At 34.2% G+C, this 20,271-nt stretch overlaps 2 protein-coding genes across 4 annotated transcripts; one reads left to right on the top strand and one right to left on the bottom strand.

The window, feature by feature from the left end:
* Positions 1 to 268: 268 nt before the first annotated feature.
* On the bottom strand, positions 269 to 1,101 carry LOC107778219 (uncharacterized). The gene is made up of 2 exons (XM_075227226.1): positions 1,046 to 1,101; positions 269 to 776 (listed from the first exon to the last, which is right to left on the bottom strand). Exons 1-2 carry the CDS (start codon positions 1,099 to 1,101, stop codon positions 269 to 271), a joined length of 564 nt encoding a protein of 187 aa, XP_075083327.1.
* A 6,992-nt stretch (positions 1,102 to 8,093) lies between these two features.
* Positions 8,094 to 13,557, top strand: LOC107778218 (uncharacterized). Of its 3 annotated transcripts, XM_016598430.2 has the most exons (16): positions 8,094 to 8,226; positions 8,331 to 8,411; positions 9,110 to 9,231; positions 10,038 to 10,097; positions 10,192 to 10,311; positions 10,524 to 10,643; positions 10,914 to 11,055; positions 11,166 to 11,336; positions 11,414 to 11,569; positions 11,684 to 11,790; positions 11,937 to 12,027; positions 12,149 to 12,290; positions 12,377 to 12,536; positions 12,668 to 12,784; positions 12,942 to 13,068; positions 13,195 to 13,557. In XM_016598430.2, exons 2-16 carry the CDS (start codon positions 8,346 to 8,348, stop codon positions 13,468 to 13,470), a joined length of 1,977 nt encoding a protein of 658 aa, XP_016453916.1. In that variant the 5' UTR covers positions 8,094 to 8,226; positions 8,331 to 8,345; the 3' UTR covers positions 13,471 to 13,557. The 3 variants fall into 3 exon arrangements, with proteins under 3 accessions (XP_016453916.1, XP_075082376.1, XP_075082377.1); XM_075226275.1 differs by lacking the exon at positions 10,524 to 10,643; XM_075226276.1 differs by lacking the exon at positions 11,414 to 11,569.
* Positions 13,558 to 20,271: the final 6,714 nt, after the last annotated feature.

The raw sequence follows: 20,271 nt of genomic DNA, 5'->3' as shown, positions 1-20,271 counted from the left end.
AGCGTTCGCAAACCTTGACTCTCCCTCCTTATCTTCCATTTTATGTTTCGGTTTTTATTTCCTAAACGGTGTATTAGACTGTGTTTTTATGTAGATGCTCATGTACTAGGTGACACCCTGATTTTGGGAGAGATTTTGTATTGAATTATGATTTCTTACTCTGTTTTAAAAGGTTTTTCTTAATTTTAACTACTTCCATATCTTTCAAACCTTTAGATTGTTGGAAATGTCTGTGTAGTCGGCTTGCCTAGTACCATGATAGGCGCCATCACGACATGTTGGTTTTGGTTGCATAGAGTTTGTTCAGGTTAATTCTGTTAGTGTCACTATTGTCTTCCCCATAAGCTGCCTCCATAGCTTCCACTTTATCCTCCAGATCCTTTCTTTTATCAAACATGTTACCAATTGTGTTTCTAGACCAGTAATTGAGTGAACTAGCTAATCTCTTCAATTTTTGCTGCATTATCCACATAGGATTGTTAGTAACCTCTTCATCCCATGAGTCTTGCACAATTTTTTGAAAGTCATTTTGTTCTGTCCAAAAGTTCAGAAACTTAAAATATTTAATGGGGGGAGTGTCTTGAATTGAACAGGTCATACGAAGCTTATTATGATCAGATCCTGTTCTAGGAAGGTGTCTAACATTTACAAGAGGGAAAGTCGCAGACCATTCATTATTATAGAATACTCTGTCTAGTCTCTCTCTTATCCCTTTCCTCTTTCTTCTGTTATTAGTCCATGTAAAATCATTACCAGAATAACCAGCATCCATCATACTGCATTCACTCATACAGTTAATGAAGTCCAAACTTTTGCTCAATCTATGAGGTCTGCCTTCATCCTTTTCAGAGGAATTCATAATACAGTTAAAATCACCAAATATAGACAATGGTCCTTGAATTTGGTTATTTATCTGTTCTAGGCTTTCTCATAGCTTCTTCCTCCTTCTCGATGAAGATTTTGCATATACAATGGTCACCCAGTGAGCCTCAAGAGTGGTATTGTGTTTAATAGAAAGTGTAAGCTGCTGTTTGTAATTGCATACCTCAGTGCAAGTGTAATTAGAATCCCAGAAATACCATATTTTATCATATGTGCCATTTAGACACAAAAAGCTAACATGGCAAGTCAAGTGTTCCTCACATTTTTCAGGCGCGTGAAATGGTCCAAAAACCAAACTCCTCATCTTTCTTTCGGGAAAATGAATAGTTTTTGCCGGAAATACTTTCCGGAGAATGTTTCTTTTAATTTTTCATCATTCTATCTCCATCGATAATCACATCCTCCATTCACCCCCTTCTCCTATTCCTCCTGGCCTATTGTAGTCCGACGAATGTAGCGGAGAATTTTCTGGCGAGCTGAGAGGAGAAAAAATAAATAATGGCAAAAGAAATCTGCAACTTATAAAGGTTACTCACGGTTACAAACGTTTTTGGCCTTTAGAGGAAATTTTCAAGATCTGCAACTTACTAAGGTTACAACAATCTGAAAGTTTATTTTGGCCAAAATATTTCCTTTCGGATCTGAAAATTTTGGAATGCCGTTCTAGATTTGAAAGTTTTTTCTCATATCTAAAAATATTTTTTGCTTTCTCACATCAAATATGGGGAAGAAAACGAAGGAGGTGGAGAGTTTTGCGAAGACAAAGAGTGTGTGTGTGTGTGTGTGTTGGGGAGGGGGGGTCGTCGGGAAGATGACGGAAGGAGGGGGATCATCGGAGAAGATGACGAAGCGGTGGGGGCTGGTTCTTTTTTATTATTATTTTATTTTAATTTATTTAAGTTAAATCCATGTATCCTTGTCTTATTCGTCACTTTGGCGTGTGAATTACATGCATCTTTTATGTTTGACTGCCTATTAATTTTGTGTCTAAATGGCACATATGAGATATGGTTGAAGTGTTCAAATGGAACGGACTTAACATAGAGTGTGTAAGTAAAAAGTGCGGACAGCTTTAAGGGGCTAGCGATGTATTTGGCCTATTTTATTTTAAATAGACTTTCAAGAAGAAATTGAAGGACTACTGATTAATTGACTTTAGAAGTAAAAAACAACAGTTCGACGATCTTATTCATCCCTAAAGTTTTAATGAGCTTCGACGTGAATTTCACTTTTAAAAAAAGTAAGCATTGTAAGTGAAAAGTATTATATTTCACATTAAATACTTGTTAAATCAGTTTTTCAACTTTAAATTTCTTATGTCAAGATGAAATTAAATAATGGACAAATTCTAAGACAGACATTGATCCCCTCCGCTCCCCTTCGTGACAACTCTCATTAGGCCTCTCCAAACCTTTTCTTTGAAGTCAAAAGATGTTCAAGAAAGACGTTATTGTTATAAAATAAAGACTGTAAAGTAAAGACAAGTATAGAGAGAAACTGATATATTATTCAAACTTCAAACTTATGTATATAATGAACTGAAATCTCCTCTATTTATAGAAGAAAGCAAGTTGATGTGTAAGTTGCTACTGCAAGCTGATGTGTAAGCTGCTACTGCAAGTTGCTGTGTAAGCTGCTTGTAAGCTGATATAGATAATCATTTATCGGAGGTAATATTTATCCGTAACGGAGTACCGAAATGATAAGCTTTTTCAGGAAGCTTATTTCCAATAGAGTACTAAATAGATAAACATATTTACGGCGGAGTCCCATATGGATAAGCTTCTTCAGGAAGCTTATTTACAAGGGAGTACTAAATGGACATCCATAATAAAATATATTTATAACACTCCCCCTTGGATGTTCATTAAAAGATAATGTGCCCCATTTAAAACCTTACTAGGAAAAACCTCGTGAAAAAAGTTTCTAGTGAAGGAAAAAGAGTACACATATCTAGTAATATGCATTGCTAGTTGCCTCATTAAAAACCTTATAAGGAAAATCCTGTGGGATAAACCTTAGTAAGGAAAAAAGAGTACAACGCGTATTTTACTCCCCCTGATGAAAACTTTATTTCAAATATTGAGTCTCCGCATTCCAATCTTGTATACTATCTTCTCTAAAGTTGAAGTTGGTAAAGATTTAGTGAATAAATCTACTGGATTGTCACTTGAACGGATTTGCTGCACAGCGATATTACAATTCTTCTCGAGATCATGTGTGAAGAATAACTTTGGTAAAATATGTTTCGTTCTATCTCCTTTTATGAATCCTCCATTTAATTGGGTTATGCATGCAATATTGTCTTCGTATAATATTGTGGGTTTCTTATCACATTCTAACCCATATTTTTCTCGAATAAAATGAATCACCGATCTCAACTATACGCTTTTCCTACTTGCTTCATGAATAGCTATTATCTCAGTATGATTTGAAGAAGTAGCAGCAATAGATTGTTTTGTGAAGCGTCATGATATGATAACACCTTCACATGTAAAACACATACCCGATTTTAGAATAAACTTTATGGGGATCGGATAAATAACCCGCATCTGCACAACCAATATGATTTGCACCACCTTTGTTAGTATTAGCAAGATACATAAGTGCACCAATTGCACTGAGATAGAGTATTTCAGGATCAAGTAGTTCTTCATCCTCTTCTAGAGGTCGGAACGGATCCTTATTCACTTCATGTGATCGAACACCCATTTGGTGTACTTAGTGGGTGTGCTTTGTCCATGTAAAAATATTTAAAGACCCTTTCTATATAGGCAAATTGATGAATAAAGATCTTGTATGCTAAATATTCAATTTGCAAACTAAGACAAAATTTTATTTTTCCAAGATCTTTTATCTCAAATTCTTTCTTAAGATATTCAATTGCCTTTTGGAGCTCTGCTGGAGTTCCAGCAATATTTATGTCATTAATATAAATAGCAAGTATAACAAATTCTGATGATATTTTCTTTATAAAAATACATAGACAAATAACATTATTTATGTAACCTTCTTTCAGCAAATATTCACTGAGGCGATTATATCACATGCGCCCATATTGATTTAAACCGTACAAATATCTTTGTAATTTGATCGAGTACATTTCTCAAGACTTTGAATTATATACTTCAAGCATTTTAAATCCTTCAGGGATCTTCATATTGATCTAATCAAATGAGTCATATAGGTTATGACTTGCATTTAAATGGCATGACATCTTCAGTGTCTGGACTACAGGCCCGATCCTCACAATCTTTTATAATATCATGCACTATATTGTATTAAATATATCGTCGACGATCATTTTGTATCGGTTCCTAAGCGACATAACTTGTTGAGATCTCATCACTTTCTTTATTTTCAGGTACCTGAACTTCTTCTGGAGTTTCATGAAATGTTATGTCGTGGGCTCTTCTAGAGCTCATTTCCTCATTATGATCATTTTGATCATTTGCTCCTATCATTTTTCAAGGATTGTTACCTTTGGAACCGATCGGTTTACTACGTTTCATGCATGCAGTAAACTTTATCCTTCAGGGACTTTAGTTTTAATAGGAGCATTTGCAACTGAAATATGATATTTAATTTTGGATCAGCAAATGCTTCTGGCATTTGACTTGAATTATCTTCTAAGTGAGGATCATATTAATAATAATTCTATTCATATAGCATATTTTTCAGCTATTTATTCCATCCCCAAATGTTAGAAACACTAACACATATCCCCAATCTTCTTTGGAAAATCTATCTTTGTGCATTATGGTAGAGAAATTAACCATATACCACACATCAAAAGTTATTAGATAGTAAAAATATTTGGTTTCTGATTCTAAACCAATTGTGATGGGAGAACTTATCATATTTTGTTGGTCTGATGCATACAAGTGTTGCTGTATGCAATTTAGAAAATATTAGACCAACATATGAGGCTTTGTTCTCATAAGTAATAGTTTAGCCATTAATAGGATGTATTCAATGCTAAACTAGCTTGGATATAAACCAGCATCATCAAGATGAACTATCTTAATTTCATAATCTGAAAATTATGCTCTTAATTGAGAAAGGCAATTTCAAATGCCAAACTGCGGGTTGATAATAAACACACATGTAACCATCTCATATATGCATCTATAAGTGGTTCACATGATAGGTGAATGAGCCCATATTCACTTTTTATATATTCCATAATTCAGAAATTTTAGTCCCAACTTTAGCTAGTATAATCAATTTATTATGAGAACAAGTAACACAAGAGAATTCTTGAAGAATCTTCTAGTTCTTCAGTACATGCTTATCTGAATTCTCAAATAGCTCATTTAAAAATGGTAAATGAAAACTTCAAGTTTATCATGGCATGTGCTATCTCTAAGTAAACTTCTGGTTTACTATGGCATAAACTTTTGCATCAGTAAACTTCTGATTTACTGTGGCTACTTTTGTATCAGTAAATTTCTGATTTACAGTAGCAACTTTTGCCTCAGTAAAACTTCTAGTTTACTGTGACTGCTTTTGCATTAGTAAGCTTTTGGTTTACTGTGATACATGATATAGTACAAATTAAAGAATAAGGCGGGTCACTTCTCACATACATATTATTTTACCCCCTATGATTGTGGAAACATGAAGATTTTCAATCTTTCAGTCATTTGTAGTCTCAATATGATAGTCATTTATTAGTAAACTTTAGGTTTACTACAACATATATTTTTACCATAATCATATAATATGAATGACATATTTATATATAAGCTCTTCGAGAGCCTTCATTTATTATCCACAATCTAATATTTATCCGACACTACTTGTGTCATGTATCTTCTAGATAAATAGTTAGATCTTCAGGAGCTTTTGATAAATTTTGTACTATCAAATATTGTTCAGACACTTCTGGTGTCATGAAAGAAAATCATAATCAAATGAATAATATAAAGATAATTCTAAATTTATAAATAATGAAAATTAAGAATTTTAATATTTTTTTATTACTACATAATATTTTCCTGCTTCGGGAGAAAATTTTAATTATTTACTACTTCAAGAGAAATTTGAAATATGAAATATTGAGAATATATTCTCTCAATCGTATTACCTCTTCTGGAGGTGAATCGTAATATATTTACATCAAGAGCGCGTTCATATTTAATATTGTCACATTCACTTCAGGAAATGGATTAATAATATCAAAAGTTTTCTTCTTTTAGGAGATAGAGCATAATTATCTGAACGTGCATAATCACATCAAATTGTGATGCTTCGAACCTTTTTTAAGATATTTGCTACTTCAGAAATAAATCGAGGTTTGAATATAATATAGAGAATTTTCTCTAACTTATCTTCATTGTAACCATAACAAGCCTAAATTATTACTTCTGGTGGTCATAAGCATATAACACTTTTGGTGGTTAACAAAATTTAGTTACAATGAGATATATGAAATATAGCCGCTTCTGGTGGCCGTGCTCTGCTGGAGTTCAAGTGAACCATGAAGTTAAGTCATAACGAGACTTAGAAAATATTACCACTGTTGGTAATTATATATTTCTCATAAACTCTGTTGGAGTTTAGATGGATCTGACATTGTTATTCACTTTGTAATCTTTTATGGAGATGACAACATGATGAAAATAAGTATATAAAAAAAATAGTTGTTATATGCTAATACGTATACAAAGCACGTAACATAGCAAGTTGATTCAATATCCATTGTCTTCTTAGCCTTCAAATTTGTATTTCAAATCACAATATACCTGCAAGTCCTGCATAACTAGTTGCTTAGAATTAACACGTGATGGACATAGATAACAAGCATAATTTTTCAAGCTCATGAAGGAAATCAAATTAAAATTATAAATTAATAAGCCTTATCTTTGAGAAATGACATCAGAAGGATTTCATCTCTTCATAGAGTTAGAAATTAACAAAACTAATGTGTTGTTCACCATTCAAAGGATGTAATTTTCCTCAAAATGCTCTGAATGAACTCGGTTTGACCACACACAAGGGTAGTATGTTACCTCACAGTCAAGTAGTGATGATGAAATTAGAGACTCGTACTGATAACGTGTTATAAAATAAAGACTGTAAAATAAAGACAAGTATAGAGAGAAACTGATATATTATTCAAACTTCAAACTTATGTACATAATGAACTGAAATCTCCTCTATTTATAGAAGAAAGCAAGCTGCTTTGTAAGCTGTTGTGTAAGTTGCTACTGTACCATATATAGATAATCTTCTACTGGGGGTAATGTTTATAATCTTCTACCGGAGGTAATATTTATCCATAACGGAGTACCGAAAGGATAAGCTTTTTCAGGAAGCTTATTTCCAATAGAGTACTAAATAGATAAACATATTTACGGCGGAGTTCCATATGGATAAGATTCTTCAGGAATCTTATTTACAAGGGAGTACTAAATGGACATCCATAATAAAATATATTTATAACAGTTATCACAATTTGGCGTCAACTTTTCCTTTAAGAATGGGAAGCTAATGTTTTACACAATTTTTTCTCAAAAATGTTTCTCCAAAAATCTTTTAAAATAATCCAATTGGTAAAAATACCCAACCCTTCACTCTAAAATCTTGTGGTCTCACGTAACAAGAACTCATATAATGGTGTTAGAACTCATAGCCCACAATACAACAGGGATGTCGTGTTTAAGTTCTGGAAATGAAAAAAAAAAAGCTTTTGTAGGGAGTATTTTACTTCTTTGGTGGGCCACAAATTTGGATTAATCGAACCATTAAAATTCAGTACCGAGGTTGAACAAAAAACTCATAACCATTAAAATTCTTAAAATAATCGATGGAAAATATATATTTTTTTGTATTTATATATATTTATACAAAATAGAGAAATTTTATATACTTTTTCGACTACTGAATATAAATATTTTTTGTTGCGGACTAAAAATAAACTACCTGCGAAAGGGACTTCATACTCCACTATAAAACCACCTAACCACATTGATTTTGTAATGCAACTTAGCTGAACTTATTCGATCCTCTGTTCACAATCATATGCGCAATTATTTAGCCCATACCGCTGCCGATTTTCTCTTTTCTCTTTTTTTTTTTTTTTTTTTAATTTTCATTTGGCTTGTTTATAATGCAACTTTTGCATCATGTGACTGTCTAGTTTGTCAAGATGCAGTTGGCCATTTTCCCTTCTATTAAAAAAGAGTCACTTTGGCGTAAAGGCATTCAAACGTGAACAAGTTAAGGAAAGAAAGCGAATCCTTCATTGGGAATTGTGGACTATGTATATCTTCTGTCATTTGTTTCTCCACCTGAAAAAATTCTAAGTTTCTATACACATTGAACAGAAGTATCCAAAAGGTAGGACTTCATCCCTCCAAAATCCAAATCATAAATGGTGGAAAACTTATATACTTCTGCAAATTTTCTTCAATTTTAGAGAACCTATATTCTAACTGCTGCAGGTTCTGTTTTGCAATATGATTGTGCCAAACCATTCCCAGATGTCAACTCAAGTTCTTCAGCTTCTTCAGCAACAGGACCAAGTACTGTATAGTCTTATTTACAATATGGTGCATATTTTTCATGCATAATATTTAGTTTGGTTGCAGGGTTATAAACATCATTTTTAACTTAAACAAATATATAAAAGAATAAATTTTATGAGAATGGGCGGAAAAGGATATTCGAAGAGCTTTAAAAAAGCTTATAAGCAAGTCAAATTAGTTTATAAACACTTTTTAACTAGTTAACATCAAAGGTGCTTATACGTCACAATCAGCCAAAGTCAACGGATGATTCCAACTTTAGTCTGTTCAAAATTTCGACTATTTTATCCTTAATACTTTTGAAATCCCCAAAAATTATTCTCAAAACGAAACACCTTTAACTCTCTCCATTTCATGGAAAAAAAATACTTTTTTTTACCATATACATTAACTATTTATTATCATTTCCAACACTTCTGTCATTTACTTATAACATCGGCTTCAACCCCTAAAAGTTTTGTAATACTTATGTTTATCAGCTACTTTAATTCAATCCGCTAAGCCAAGCATGCTCTAAAATATGGTCTTTAGAAAAACATTGGTGACAATAATCTTTGTTAAGGAATAAGCTTTTAGCTATCTACTTGGTCAACACTTACCAACCATATATCTGTTTCAATGCAACATGAAAAACTCGTAATCTTTATTTTCCTCACACCAAGTAGAACAATTTTGATCTATTTTATCTAGTGCAGGTGATAATAGATAATGGCGTATTCCAACTAAGATTGACAAATCCAGGAGGAAAAATAATTGGTATTCAATATAATGGGATTGACAATTTGCTGGAGCTCAACAACCCAATCTTGAATGGAGGGTAAACCGCACAAATTCTTTTTTCTTTTTTTTTTTCCTTTTCTAGAATCTGTTTGGCAATGACGGAAGTTAAGTTTCACGGAAATGCTTTCTGGGAAATGTTTTAAAGTGTTTGGATAGTGAGTAAAAATATTTTCCGAAGAAAATATATACAGAGTATTAAAGATTGATAATTATATTAGCAAATAGGAGAGTGTTTCGATGAAACTTTTGAATAACAAAGACTAATAATAATGTGTAAATGTTAGTCGGAGCAAGTAATATGAAGTTAAAAGTTTAGATAATTGTCGGTTCGAACTACAAAAGAATCCTACTAAATCAATTCCTGCTCCGAAGACAACTACAATTTTGAAGGGAGCCTTCGAGCAACGTAAAGTTATCTCCCTATGATATGTAGGTCAGGGTTTGAGCAGTGTAATCAGCCAATGATGCTTACATTAGGGTAGACTGCCTATATCACACCGTGTTAAAAAAGAAAAAGAAAAAGGAAGGTTCATAAGAGAAAGAAAGTATTATCCCTTTTAAAGATTGCAATAACATTAATATAATATTTAACATGGTAATAAAGCAAACCTGACTACTTACATAGAGAACTCCTAATTAGAAATTGGAACTTGGTTTTTGATATATCACACGTTGATTAATAACGTCTCCTAAATAGAAATTCTTTCCAAATTAGGCCTTAATATTAAAGGCATTGCACAGATAATCATCTGCTTGTCATTTCTTCTATCTCCTTCTATAGTATTGAGTTCATATAGCAGGTAGTCAACTCATTATTTTAGCTATTTTACAATGGAAATGCAGATTCTGGGACATAAACTGGAGTGAACCTGGAACTGCTGGAACAAGAGGAAAATTTGATGAGTAATATTTCCCCTTAAACCACAAACCTGATCTGACAATGCATATAATTTATCATAATTTCCACATCAATGTTCCTCAATTAACTGTTTTTCAGGATTGAAGGTAATAGTTTTAAAGTAATAGTTGAAACTGAAGAACAGATAGAGCTCTCATTTATTAGGACATGGGATCCTTCACTTCAGGGCGAGCATTCCCCGTTAACCATAGACAAAAGGTTTTTTCTTTTTCGATAACTTTTTCATACACATGCATATATTTCATGGACGTCCTTCGTGAGTTAGAGGTAAGGTCTGCGTACACATTTCCCCAGACCCCACGTGTGGGATTTCACTGGGTTTGTTGTTATTGTTGTTGTTTTGTTGCATATATGTCATGGTACAAGTGGTGGTGATTTCTGTAGTAGCACTGAGATACGATAATTTTCAGGTTCATAGTACTTCGGGATTCGCCTGGTTTTTACTCTTATGCTATTTATGAACACAAAGAGGATATGCCAGCATTCAACCTCAATGAAACCAGGATAGCTTTCATGCTCAGTATAGAAAAGTACTGTTCTCATCACTCCTAGATATTTGATCCAGCTGCATAGATGATTTTTTTCCTTATGTCTATATTTCCAACAAGGACTAAGCTTGTATAAAAACTTCGTTTTCAACCAACGATTCGAAACTTTATGTATGAGAGACTGACTTCTGAAAGCTTAATAATTTGTTTTCTTGCAAGAGAAAAGATGTTTCTTAAGTACAATGTGCTTAGTTTCTTGTACAAATCTGCTGAATTTAGAATGAAGAAATTTACTTTGTTTCCAACTTTTAGGTTTCGATACATGGTTATGGCAGATGATAGGCAAAGACTAATGCCTCACCCTAAAGATCGCGTACCTCCAAGAGGAAAGGAATTGGCGTATCCAGAAGCTGTCCTACTTGTCGATCCTGTGGAGCCAGAATTTAAAGGAGAAGTATATATATAACACTCTCTGTCAGCATGCAGAAGTGCTTCTACGTTGATATGTATAATCACTTAGTAAAGCCTCAACAGTAACACGAATGTTGTCCTTCCAATGAATAGGTTGATGACAAGTATCAATATTCGTGTGAGAACAAAGATAACAAAGTCCATGGTTTCATTTGTTTAGACCCTCCAGTCGGATTTTGGCAAATAACTCCGAGCAATGAGTTCAGAACGGGTGGACCTATCAAACAGGATCTTACTTCCCATGTTAATCCGACCACCTTGGCTGTATGTAGCTAATAACCTTTCAGCATTACAAACATTTGAATTAGTGTTAAGTTTTATTGATCAAAATGGTTATTTAGATGTTCGTGAGCACTCATTATGGAGGGCAGGATTTCGTGATTAAATTTGGATCAGGTGAACCGTGGAAGAAAGTTTTTGGTCCTGTTTTTATATATCTCAATTCTGTAGCGCACAAACACGATACACTTTCCCTTTGGAATGATGCTAAAGAACGGGTATACCTCAAAGGGTTCTTGCACTCAAAGCCTATTTTTGCACATATCTGATGTCCCTCAACATACATGATCTTCTGGTTAATTCATTGTCCTATTCTATGTGTGTGAATTTAGATGCACAATGAAGTCGGCTGTTGGCCTTACAGTTTCCCAAGTTCAGAAGATTTTCCAAAAGCTGACCAAAGGGGCGCCATCCGTGGTAGATTAGTAGTCTGTGACAGGTAGAGATTCAAAATTTTCGCTCTCTGGCTATGTAGACAATATATGCTCAATTCAATAAAAAAAAGAAGAAGAAATAAATAAATTAATTAGTACTTTGCTAATTTCATATCAAATTCAAGTTGTGTTGAATTTTGTATTGGCAAAGGTACATAAGCAAGGAGTATTTATCTGCAAAGGGTGCTTTTGTGGGGCTAGCTCCACCTGGAGATGCTGGATCATTTCAAAGAGAATGCAAGGTAAGAAGCCAGGAACACTAAAATGAAGATATTAAAGTAAAAATAGGAATAAAACACTAAACTGAATGCTTCTAAAAAAAACACTAGAGCAGAGTAAGTTACGCTGTATTTTACTCCTCAGGGCTACCAATTCTGGACAAACTCAAATGATGAAGGCCATTTTTCAATAAAAAATGTTCGTCCCGGGGAGTATAACCTCTATGCTTGGGTACCTGGATTTATTGGAGATTATAGATATGAAAAATCCATAGCAGTTTCTGCAGGTTCCAATCATTTCACATTCCATAAAATGCTTTATTCACTTCCAATGTTCAAATGATTCACTATACCATATTTCTTATGGTTTCAGCTTCTGAGGTTGATGTTGGTGAACTTGTGTATGAGCCTCCAAGAAGCGGTCCTACATTGTGGGAAATCGGTATTCCTGATCGCTCTGCTGCAGAATTCTACATTCCTGACCCTAATCCACAGTATATTAACAAACTTTACGTAAATCAACCAGCACACAGGTTAAATAGAACCATTACTTCCTGATAAGATTTTTCTGATATATTTTTATGTATATGCCTATAAAGACTTTTTCCTTGTTGGGGTTCTACCAATTCACTAGTTAAAGCTAACAGTCCTTTTCTACTTCCAGGTTTAGGCAGTATGGATTATGGGAGAGATATGCAGATTTATATCCAGATCAAGATTTGGTATATACAGTTGGAAGTAGTGACTATAGAAAAGATTGGTTCTATGCTCAAGTGACCAGGTACACATGAATGGACCAAACTCTTTCCATGGAATTGTATGCTTTTTTATAATTGAAACAGGAATTTAGGATAAATACGTATAAGATGATTAGTTAATACAGTAATGCTGGAGCTCTTAGTTTCAACATTCACTTTTTTTTTTTTTGAGTTGAGCAGAAAAGTGGGCGATAAGGCATTTGAACCTACAACCTGGCAAATTAAATTCAGTTTAGACAGCGTTGATCAGACTGGAAATTACACACTGCGAATTGCACTCTCATCTTCAACTCAATCGATATTGGAGGTATTCTGTCATGAAATATGGTCTTTCTTTGTCTCATTTCTCGATCAAGAACTCGTAATTTCCCTGTTTTTCAAATGATCTTAACCAAGGAACATGAAATTTGATGTTGACTGACTTATGTCTTAGGTAAGGGTGAATGATTCAGAAGCAAATCCACCCCATTTCTCAAGTGGATTGATTGGAAGTGACAATGCAGTTGCCAGACATGGAATCCACGGGCTATATTGGTTGTTCAATGTAGAGGTCGCAGCAGGACAACTCCTTCAAGGAGAGAATATCATATATCTCAAGCAAGCATGGAGTGTCAGTGCTTTGCATGGGATTATGTATGACTATATTCGTTTGGAAGCTCCTCCTCTTTCCGCCACGCACTATCTAGAGCACGTTCTGTGGTTTAACTAAACTCATTTCTTTTGTTTTAAACTATATATGCTTGCATATGTAAAAGAAAATAAAATGTATATATATAAAAGATTCACGTTCATTGAATCCTCCAACTATATATGCTGGAGATGCTGCCTTTGGCTTTCTATATTCCCTTTTTCTACTTGTATGTTCAGAGGAACTCAACCTTATTAAGTTGGTAATTTCTTGGTCTATGCATACAACTAGCTATGCATACTTCAACTTTGAGCCAGTTAGTGAACAATTCTCGAGAATGACTATATGATGCTAAATTACAACTCAAATTTGTATGGCTGCCGAGAAACCTAGCTACTATGGTGTGTGAGGAACCTAGATAGTTGTTTAGATTGAAAATGTATTGCTTAAACCATCAACTTCATCCAATTCAATTGATTCAAGATGGAAAGCTAGCAGTTTGCAGTTAAAAAATAGAAAGAGAACCCATAGCTCAAATAACAAAAGAGGGTAATCAAGTCTTCTCTATGAGAATGAGAGGAATCCAAGGTTCCTTACTTTTAGTGAATTTTTTTCCCAAGATAAAATACCCTAGTCTGATGAATTTTCTCCTGGAATAATTAAAAAAGAAGAAGTCTGGATTTAAAAAAAAAGTTCAATTGTTCATGCCCACAGAAAATTTACCAGTATATGGTACACCAATCCCTAGCTCCATTTTCCAACATAGGGTCACCACTCCATAGTTGATGTTATTTTAGATATAATGTCTCTATTCCCTAGTCTCCTTTTCCAACATAGGGTTTCCACTCCCTAGTTGATATTATTTTAGATATAGGGTCTCCACTCCCTAGTCTCCTTTTCCAACATAGGGTCTCCACTCCCTAGTTGATGTTATTTTAGACATAGGGTCTCCACTCCCTAGTCTCTTTTCCAACATAGGGTCTCCACTCCCTAGTTGATGATTATTTTAGACATAGGGACTCCACTCCATAGTTGATGTTATTTTAGACATAGGGTCTCCACTCCCTAGTCTAATTTCCCAACGTAGGGTCTCCACTCCCTAGTCTAATTTCCCAACGTAGGGTCTCTACTCCCTAGTTTATGTTATTTTAGACATAGGGTCCCCAATCCCTAGTCTCATCTCCAACATTAGGGTCTTCAATCCCTAGTTGATCTGATCTTAAATGCAGGGTACACTATTCCTTGATATCTTTGCTAAATATAGGGTATACCATTCTCTCATCGCATTTTCCCAACATAAGGTACACCAATCCTTAGTTGATGCACAATTTAGACAATTAGGATACACCATTCCCAAAGAATCATGTTTTTCCAAGGTACACCAATCTCGACCTTTTATTGCTTTCAATAATGAAGTAGTGTAGAGTTTTATTACAAATAACTCACGGAATTTTTCTAATGAAAACTGGGACAAAAATTTCGTTCGCTTGTTTGTTTTGGTGTCTGAGCAGGATTTACCTCGAGGCACAAGGTTCGAGATGATCAAAAGAAGAAGTCTCAATCCAGAATAAAGAAAAGAAAAGAAGTAAATCCGAAATACATAAGGAGATGAAAAAGATGTGGATCGCCCAAGACATGCCTGAAGTCACGAGCATTGCAATTCCCGTTTTGATCAGAAGAAGCCGGAGAAGAATGAACTAGCACATGCAACTAGCAAGCATCAAGGTTGAAATCAAAAGTCTGCATGATTCTCCATTCAAGACTCAAGATCAAGCTTGAGAAGACTTATAGATCGGAATGTTGTAACTCATAGCTGATAAACTTGTTTAGTTTCTTTTGATTTTGATGTAATAATAAGTCCACGGACCAGAGCCTCGACGGAACAACACTCGACTCTCGAACTCATCATTCCATCGTTCTCCTTGAACTACACGCGACCTGATTCCCCTATGACCCGGGATATGTAGGCTGTCCAAAACCAAGACTCGGTTGCACCCTTTCCTTTGTTTATTTTCCCTTTTGAATAAAGATTTGGTCAAAAATTAGTCACATGGCTCACCTTGTCTTTACTTGAAAGCTCTTCATGTTTCCAAGAAAAGTGGGGCAGTTGTGAGCACCTAATTTTTTACTATATTTGAATTTTTCATCACTTTTTAGTATGTAAATATTTGCTAAGTTTAATCTTGATATTTTAGCCTTTATTTCACTTTTTAGTAGGTTTATTTAATAAATTAAAACTACCAAAAGAATTACACTTTTAGATATTTGATGTATTTTATTTGCAAAAGAAAAGAAAATTTACAAAAAATATGTTTTCCCTCTAATTTGTAACACTAGTAATGTTATAACTTTTCTTAGTAGTTTATTATATTTTTCTAGTTTAAATATTAGTGTAATATTTTAATTTTAGATTATCTTTTAAAGAAAAGACAAATAAAAAAAAAAGAAATGCAAAAATGCCACCTAGCCAAAACTTACATGCCACTTTCTGGGCAATTTCCCATTAATTCACAGCTCTCACGCCACTCTCACAAAAATAAGATTCCTTCACCTGTGCATTTTCCTTTCTTCCCCAAGTCACACACAAAAATACATACTTCACTCACATTAAAAAAGGACGGACATTAGAGAGCCTTAGGTAGAAAAGCTGCGCATCAGCTAAAGGAAGCAGCCATCCCTTTTTTCTCCAACACTAAAAATACCATTTTCATCACCAAAAAACTTCATGTTTAGCCATGGAAGTAACCTGAAAACGCAGCCATGAATACCAGCTCTTTAAACCACCAAAAATAGCCCCTGTTCCACACCAAAACTCCAGCAAATAACCTCAAAACTCCACCTAAAACAGCCTCTAAAACACCATTAAAACACCATTTTCAATCGAGTTTGAGGTCGCCGGCGAAGTCGCGTTCGAGGTCTGTTCGAGTTCCCAACGTCGCCAAGATTCTTTGGTCGAAGGCGAGGTTCCGCTCGAGAACTCCATACGCTGGTCCGATAGGCAGCAGCTTGTTTCATTTTGTTTTTTAGGGAGAAACATCTTAAGGTTCTATTCTCTCACCTTTGTTCTGCTGGTTATTTTACTTCTATTTGTGTTAATAACTTGGGTTTGAGATTGAATTGATTTCTTATACTGTTTGTTGGGTTTCATTTGGTTGTTAATTTTCCTTGCTGATTAGTTACTTGATTAGCAGAGTAATAGAATGTGTTCTTCTGTAGTATAGCATCCTGGCCCTGTTTATTTGTTAAGTGTTGCAATTGAAGACTAAGTAGGCCATTTGGTTTAACTGAATGTAAGAGCCAGGACATTAGCTAACTATTTGACATTTGATATTGGGCTGTGGGTTTGGGCTCGATTTTAAGAGATGCAGATTTTATTTTATTTTTTTGAAGTTGGCTATCAACTCCATAGCAATAAATTCATAAGTTAGATATTGTAATGCCAAGAGTTTATAAATTAATAGATATCCATAATTCAGCATTACAATAATCTCAAATTAGCTTTAGAAAAATAATTCATGAACAATCGTAGCTTGCTTTAGGCGCGATTAATAATAAATCATCGTGACTATGAGTACGGTTCCCGTGGCATATTCATGATACATAATTCCAAACTCAAGTGCGCGTTTCACGCGACTTGACCACAACTTCAAATCATTAAAATAAATATGTTGTGAATCACGAGTACGTTTCATGTGGCGTGATTTGCAATATGTACAAAAACAACGAGTGCGCGACATCGCGACTTGTTCAAATAAATTTCATAAATACTAAAATGGGTAAAATAAAAGCGGTATAAAGGCAGTAACGCATAAAAGGTTTTAATATGTAATAATCCAGATAATTAAGCCAAGTGTAATTATAAAGCGGCCGTGCTAAAACTACGGAACTCGGGAGTGCCTCACACCTTTTTCCGGGTTAACAAAATTCCTTACCCGGTCTTCTGTGTTCGCGGGCCATAAATAGCGTCAATTTCCTCGATTTGGGATTTTAAAATAAACCGGTGACTTGGGACACCAAAATAATTATTTCAAGTGGCGACTCTAATTAAATAAATAATCTCATTTCGAATAATGTCACTTTAATTGGAAAAACTCTCTATCCCTCGGAAAAAAAGAGGTGTGACAGACTCAATTTCATCGAAGTTTACTGACCGAATTAGGCTTCTCCTTTCGTTTCTTCTCAATGTTTTGGAATCAATACCGTATTAGGATTGTCCTTTCCGTTTCTTCTCTTTGTTTTGGAATCCTGAGAAACTAGTATATATATATATATATATATATATATATACTAGTTTCTCCTTGCACGTGTATGCCGAATCATGAAGTCAACAATTTTGTATTGACTAAATAATTATACTTGAAAAATAAAGTACATGTGAAGATTAATATGAACTCTCGGATTGTGACTTGTCTGTTGAGGGTCAAAGTGATTGAATATCGTTTGAATCTACAAAAATGAACAATCAAAATATAATTAGATAAAAAATTTTTTTACTTATTTTTAATTTTATGAGGTTCAAAATGTAATAAAGCGTGTTTCACCTAATAGCTCCTTATAGCCTATATTCCTGGCGTATGTTCCTTTTATTCATTATGGTTGCTATGTCATTGTCACACCTCCTTTTTCCCGGGGGATAGGGGATAAGGGAGTTTTTTCAAATTAAGTGACATTAATCGAAATGGGATTATTTATTTATCAGAGTCGCCACTTGGAATAATTTATGGTGTCCCAAGTCACCGGTTTATTTTAAAATCCCAAATCGAAAAAATTGACTCTTATTGATGGTCCGCGAACATAGAAGATCGGGTAAGGAATTCTGTTAACCCGGGAGAAGGTGTGAGGCACTCCCGAGTTCCGTGGTTTTAGCACGGTCGCTCAACTATTAATAATTGGCCTAATTATCTGATTTATTACATGTTTAAAACCTATTGTGCATTTTTAACTTTTAAACCGCTTTTAGTATTTATGAAATTATTTATGGAACAAGTCACGATGTCGTACACTTGTCATTTTGGTACACATTGCAAACCGCGTCACATGAAATGCACCCACGATTTACGACATGTTTATTTTTATTATTATTTGAAGTTATGGTTGAGTCACATGAAATGCACACCCGAATTGGAATTTACGTATCATGACTATGGCACAGAAACCGTACCTATAGTCACGATGATTTATTAATCGCGCCTAAAGCAAGCTACGATGTTTGTGATTCTGTTATCCTAAAATTTGAGATTTGCATGTTAGATTCAAATATTATGGTAACATACATGTGGGAATCAACTAGTTCTTTTTAATTTAAACAAAGTTCTATTAGGGAGAAATTGGAAGCAGTTATTTTACCAATATCGATTCCATGTCTGTCCAGTTATAACCCATGCGAATTAAAGAGCGAAATGAAATATGGGTTTAGAACGAAAACAATCCAAATTGCAATTTCCATTACTAGCTTAGTGTTTCTCATAAGAGTTAATCTCTTGATCAATTTAAATTAACAAATAACAGAAAGGAGCTGAACAACTGACTATCCCAATTAAAGTTTCCATACACTAGGATCAGTGATGGGTTCAATAAGTGAACTGGGCCGAATCTAAATCGGCTAAAAAAGAACACACGCTGGATTTTAAGATCAATTTTAAAGGAAGTTCCTTTTACAAACTTAATCAAATGCTTGCAATATTATTACTAGTCCAACTACAACAAAATTATATTCAGTATATATCATAAAGATTATTCATTTCCATAGAGGCTACTGAGATATACAACATACTCCAAAGACAAACTTCATCAAGCAATTAACATCAACTTGCAAACTACATGGTTAACAAACAAAATCATCTGACGAAGTACTGAAATGAAAACATATATGCAGATTTCATAGCACTTTGAACATCCAGTAGTAATCATTTTATTAAAAAAAAAAAAAAACTGCAAACATATCCTTGACAGCAAAAATACAACTCAAAATTAGCCAAATGAAGCTGAAATGGAAGGCTAAAACTTGAAGTGTTCAACAGAGTACTCAAAAGCAGTGAAAACAACGACTTCCTCCAGTATAACAGCTATGAAAGACCAGGAGATAAACACAGCAAAACGAGTAGAAACTAAGAGCAACCTGACTCTTTTTTCTTTTGGGGTTTTCTGCCTTAAAACTTTTGGATCCCTTTTTGTTCAGATTTTCTCTTTTAATTCCAAAACTTCAGCTATTTCGTGTTTTTTTTATAGCAGAGTTCGGTGGTGAGAAATTCGAGAGTGAAAGTGTGGGAGTGAGGTCTGTAGATGAGAATGGGGGAAGTGGGAGTGTAAGAGATAGGGGTGGCCGTTGAGAGAGTGAAGAAGGAGACTCTGATCTCTTTTTCTATGGGAATCAAGAAAGGGGGGGAGTGCGCCCATTCTTTGTTGTGGTTAGCGAGAGAGAGGGAAAATTAGGGTCTATTTTAGAGATGAAGAGGGATATTGGGCCGGCGGGTAGCGGGCTTGGGAGAATGGAAGGAAACTGGGCCACTTGAAGCACCTGGCCCAAAGCTGTAATGAGACCCCATAACCTTTTCTTTTCTTTCTTTGTATTTTGCAAGACTAATCAATTTATTTAACACTCCTAATTCCATTTAATTTATAAAATTAACCTAATGACCTATTTTTCTACAATTAATTAATTCAATTAGCTAACAAATGCATGTAGACTAATGTATTTTTTGGTATTTTAGTATTTTACAAATGCAATTAATTATGCAATTAAAATCTAAAAAATGTAAAAATTAAAAATATTTTTGTATTTTCTTTAGGATTTAAAATGCAACTTAAGAATGCATCAAACATGAATACGTACAAAGCAAACTAAGTAAAAATATAGAAAAATAATTTAAAACTATTTTTTGG

Source organism: Nicotiana tabacum, chromosome 12 (assembly GCF_000715075.1).
Source record: "Nicotiana tabacum cultivar K326 chromosome 12, ASM71507v2, whole genome shotgun sequence".
Lineage (NCBI taxonomy): Eukaryota > Viridiplantae > Streptophyta > Magnoliopsida > Solanales > Solanaceae > Nicotiana > Nicotiana tabacum.
Note: the sequence above shows the minus strand (reverse complement) of the source record. Positions and strands in the feature narration are given on the sequence as shown.

Excerpts from the sequence above, each read along its gene's own strand:
- LOC107778219 (XM_075227226.1), bottom strand. The coding sequence starts at position 1,101 with ATGGCACATATGATAAAATATGGTATTTCTGGGATTCTAATTACACTT. Across the intron at positions 777-1,045 it reads CTAATTACACTTGCACTGAG|TATGATGGATGCTGGTTATT; the intron begins GTATGCAATTAC and ends GAGTGAATGCAG.
- LOC107778218 (XM_016598430.2), top strand. The coding sequence starts at position 8,346 with ATGATTGTGCCAAACCATTCCCAGATGTCAACTCAAGTTCTTCAGCTT. Across the intron at positions 11,337-11,413 it reads TTAATCCGACCACCTTGGCT|ATGTTCGTGAGCACTCATTA; the intron begins GTATGTAGCTAA and ends ATGGTTATTTAG. Across the intron at positions 11,791-11,936 it reads AGATTAGTAGTCTGTGACAG|GTACATAAGCAAGGAGTATT; the intron begins GTAGAGATTCAA and ends GTATTGGCAAAG.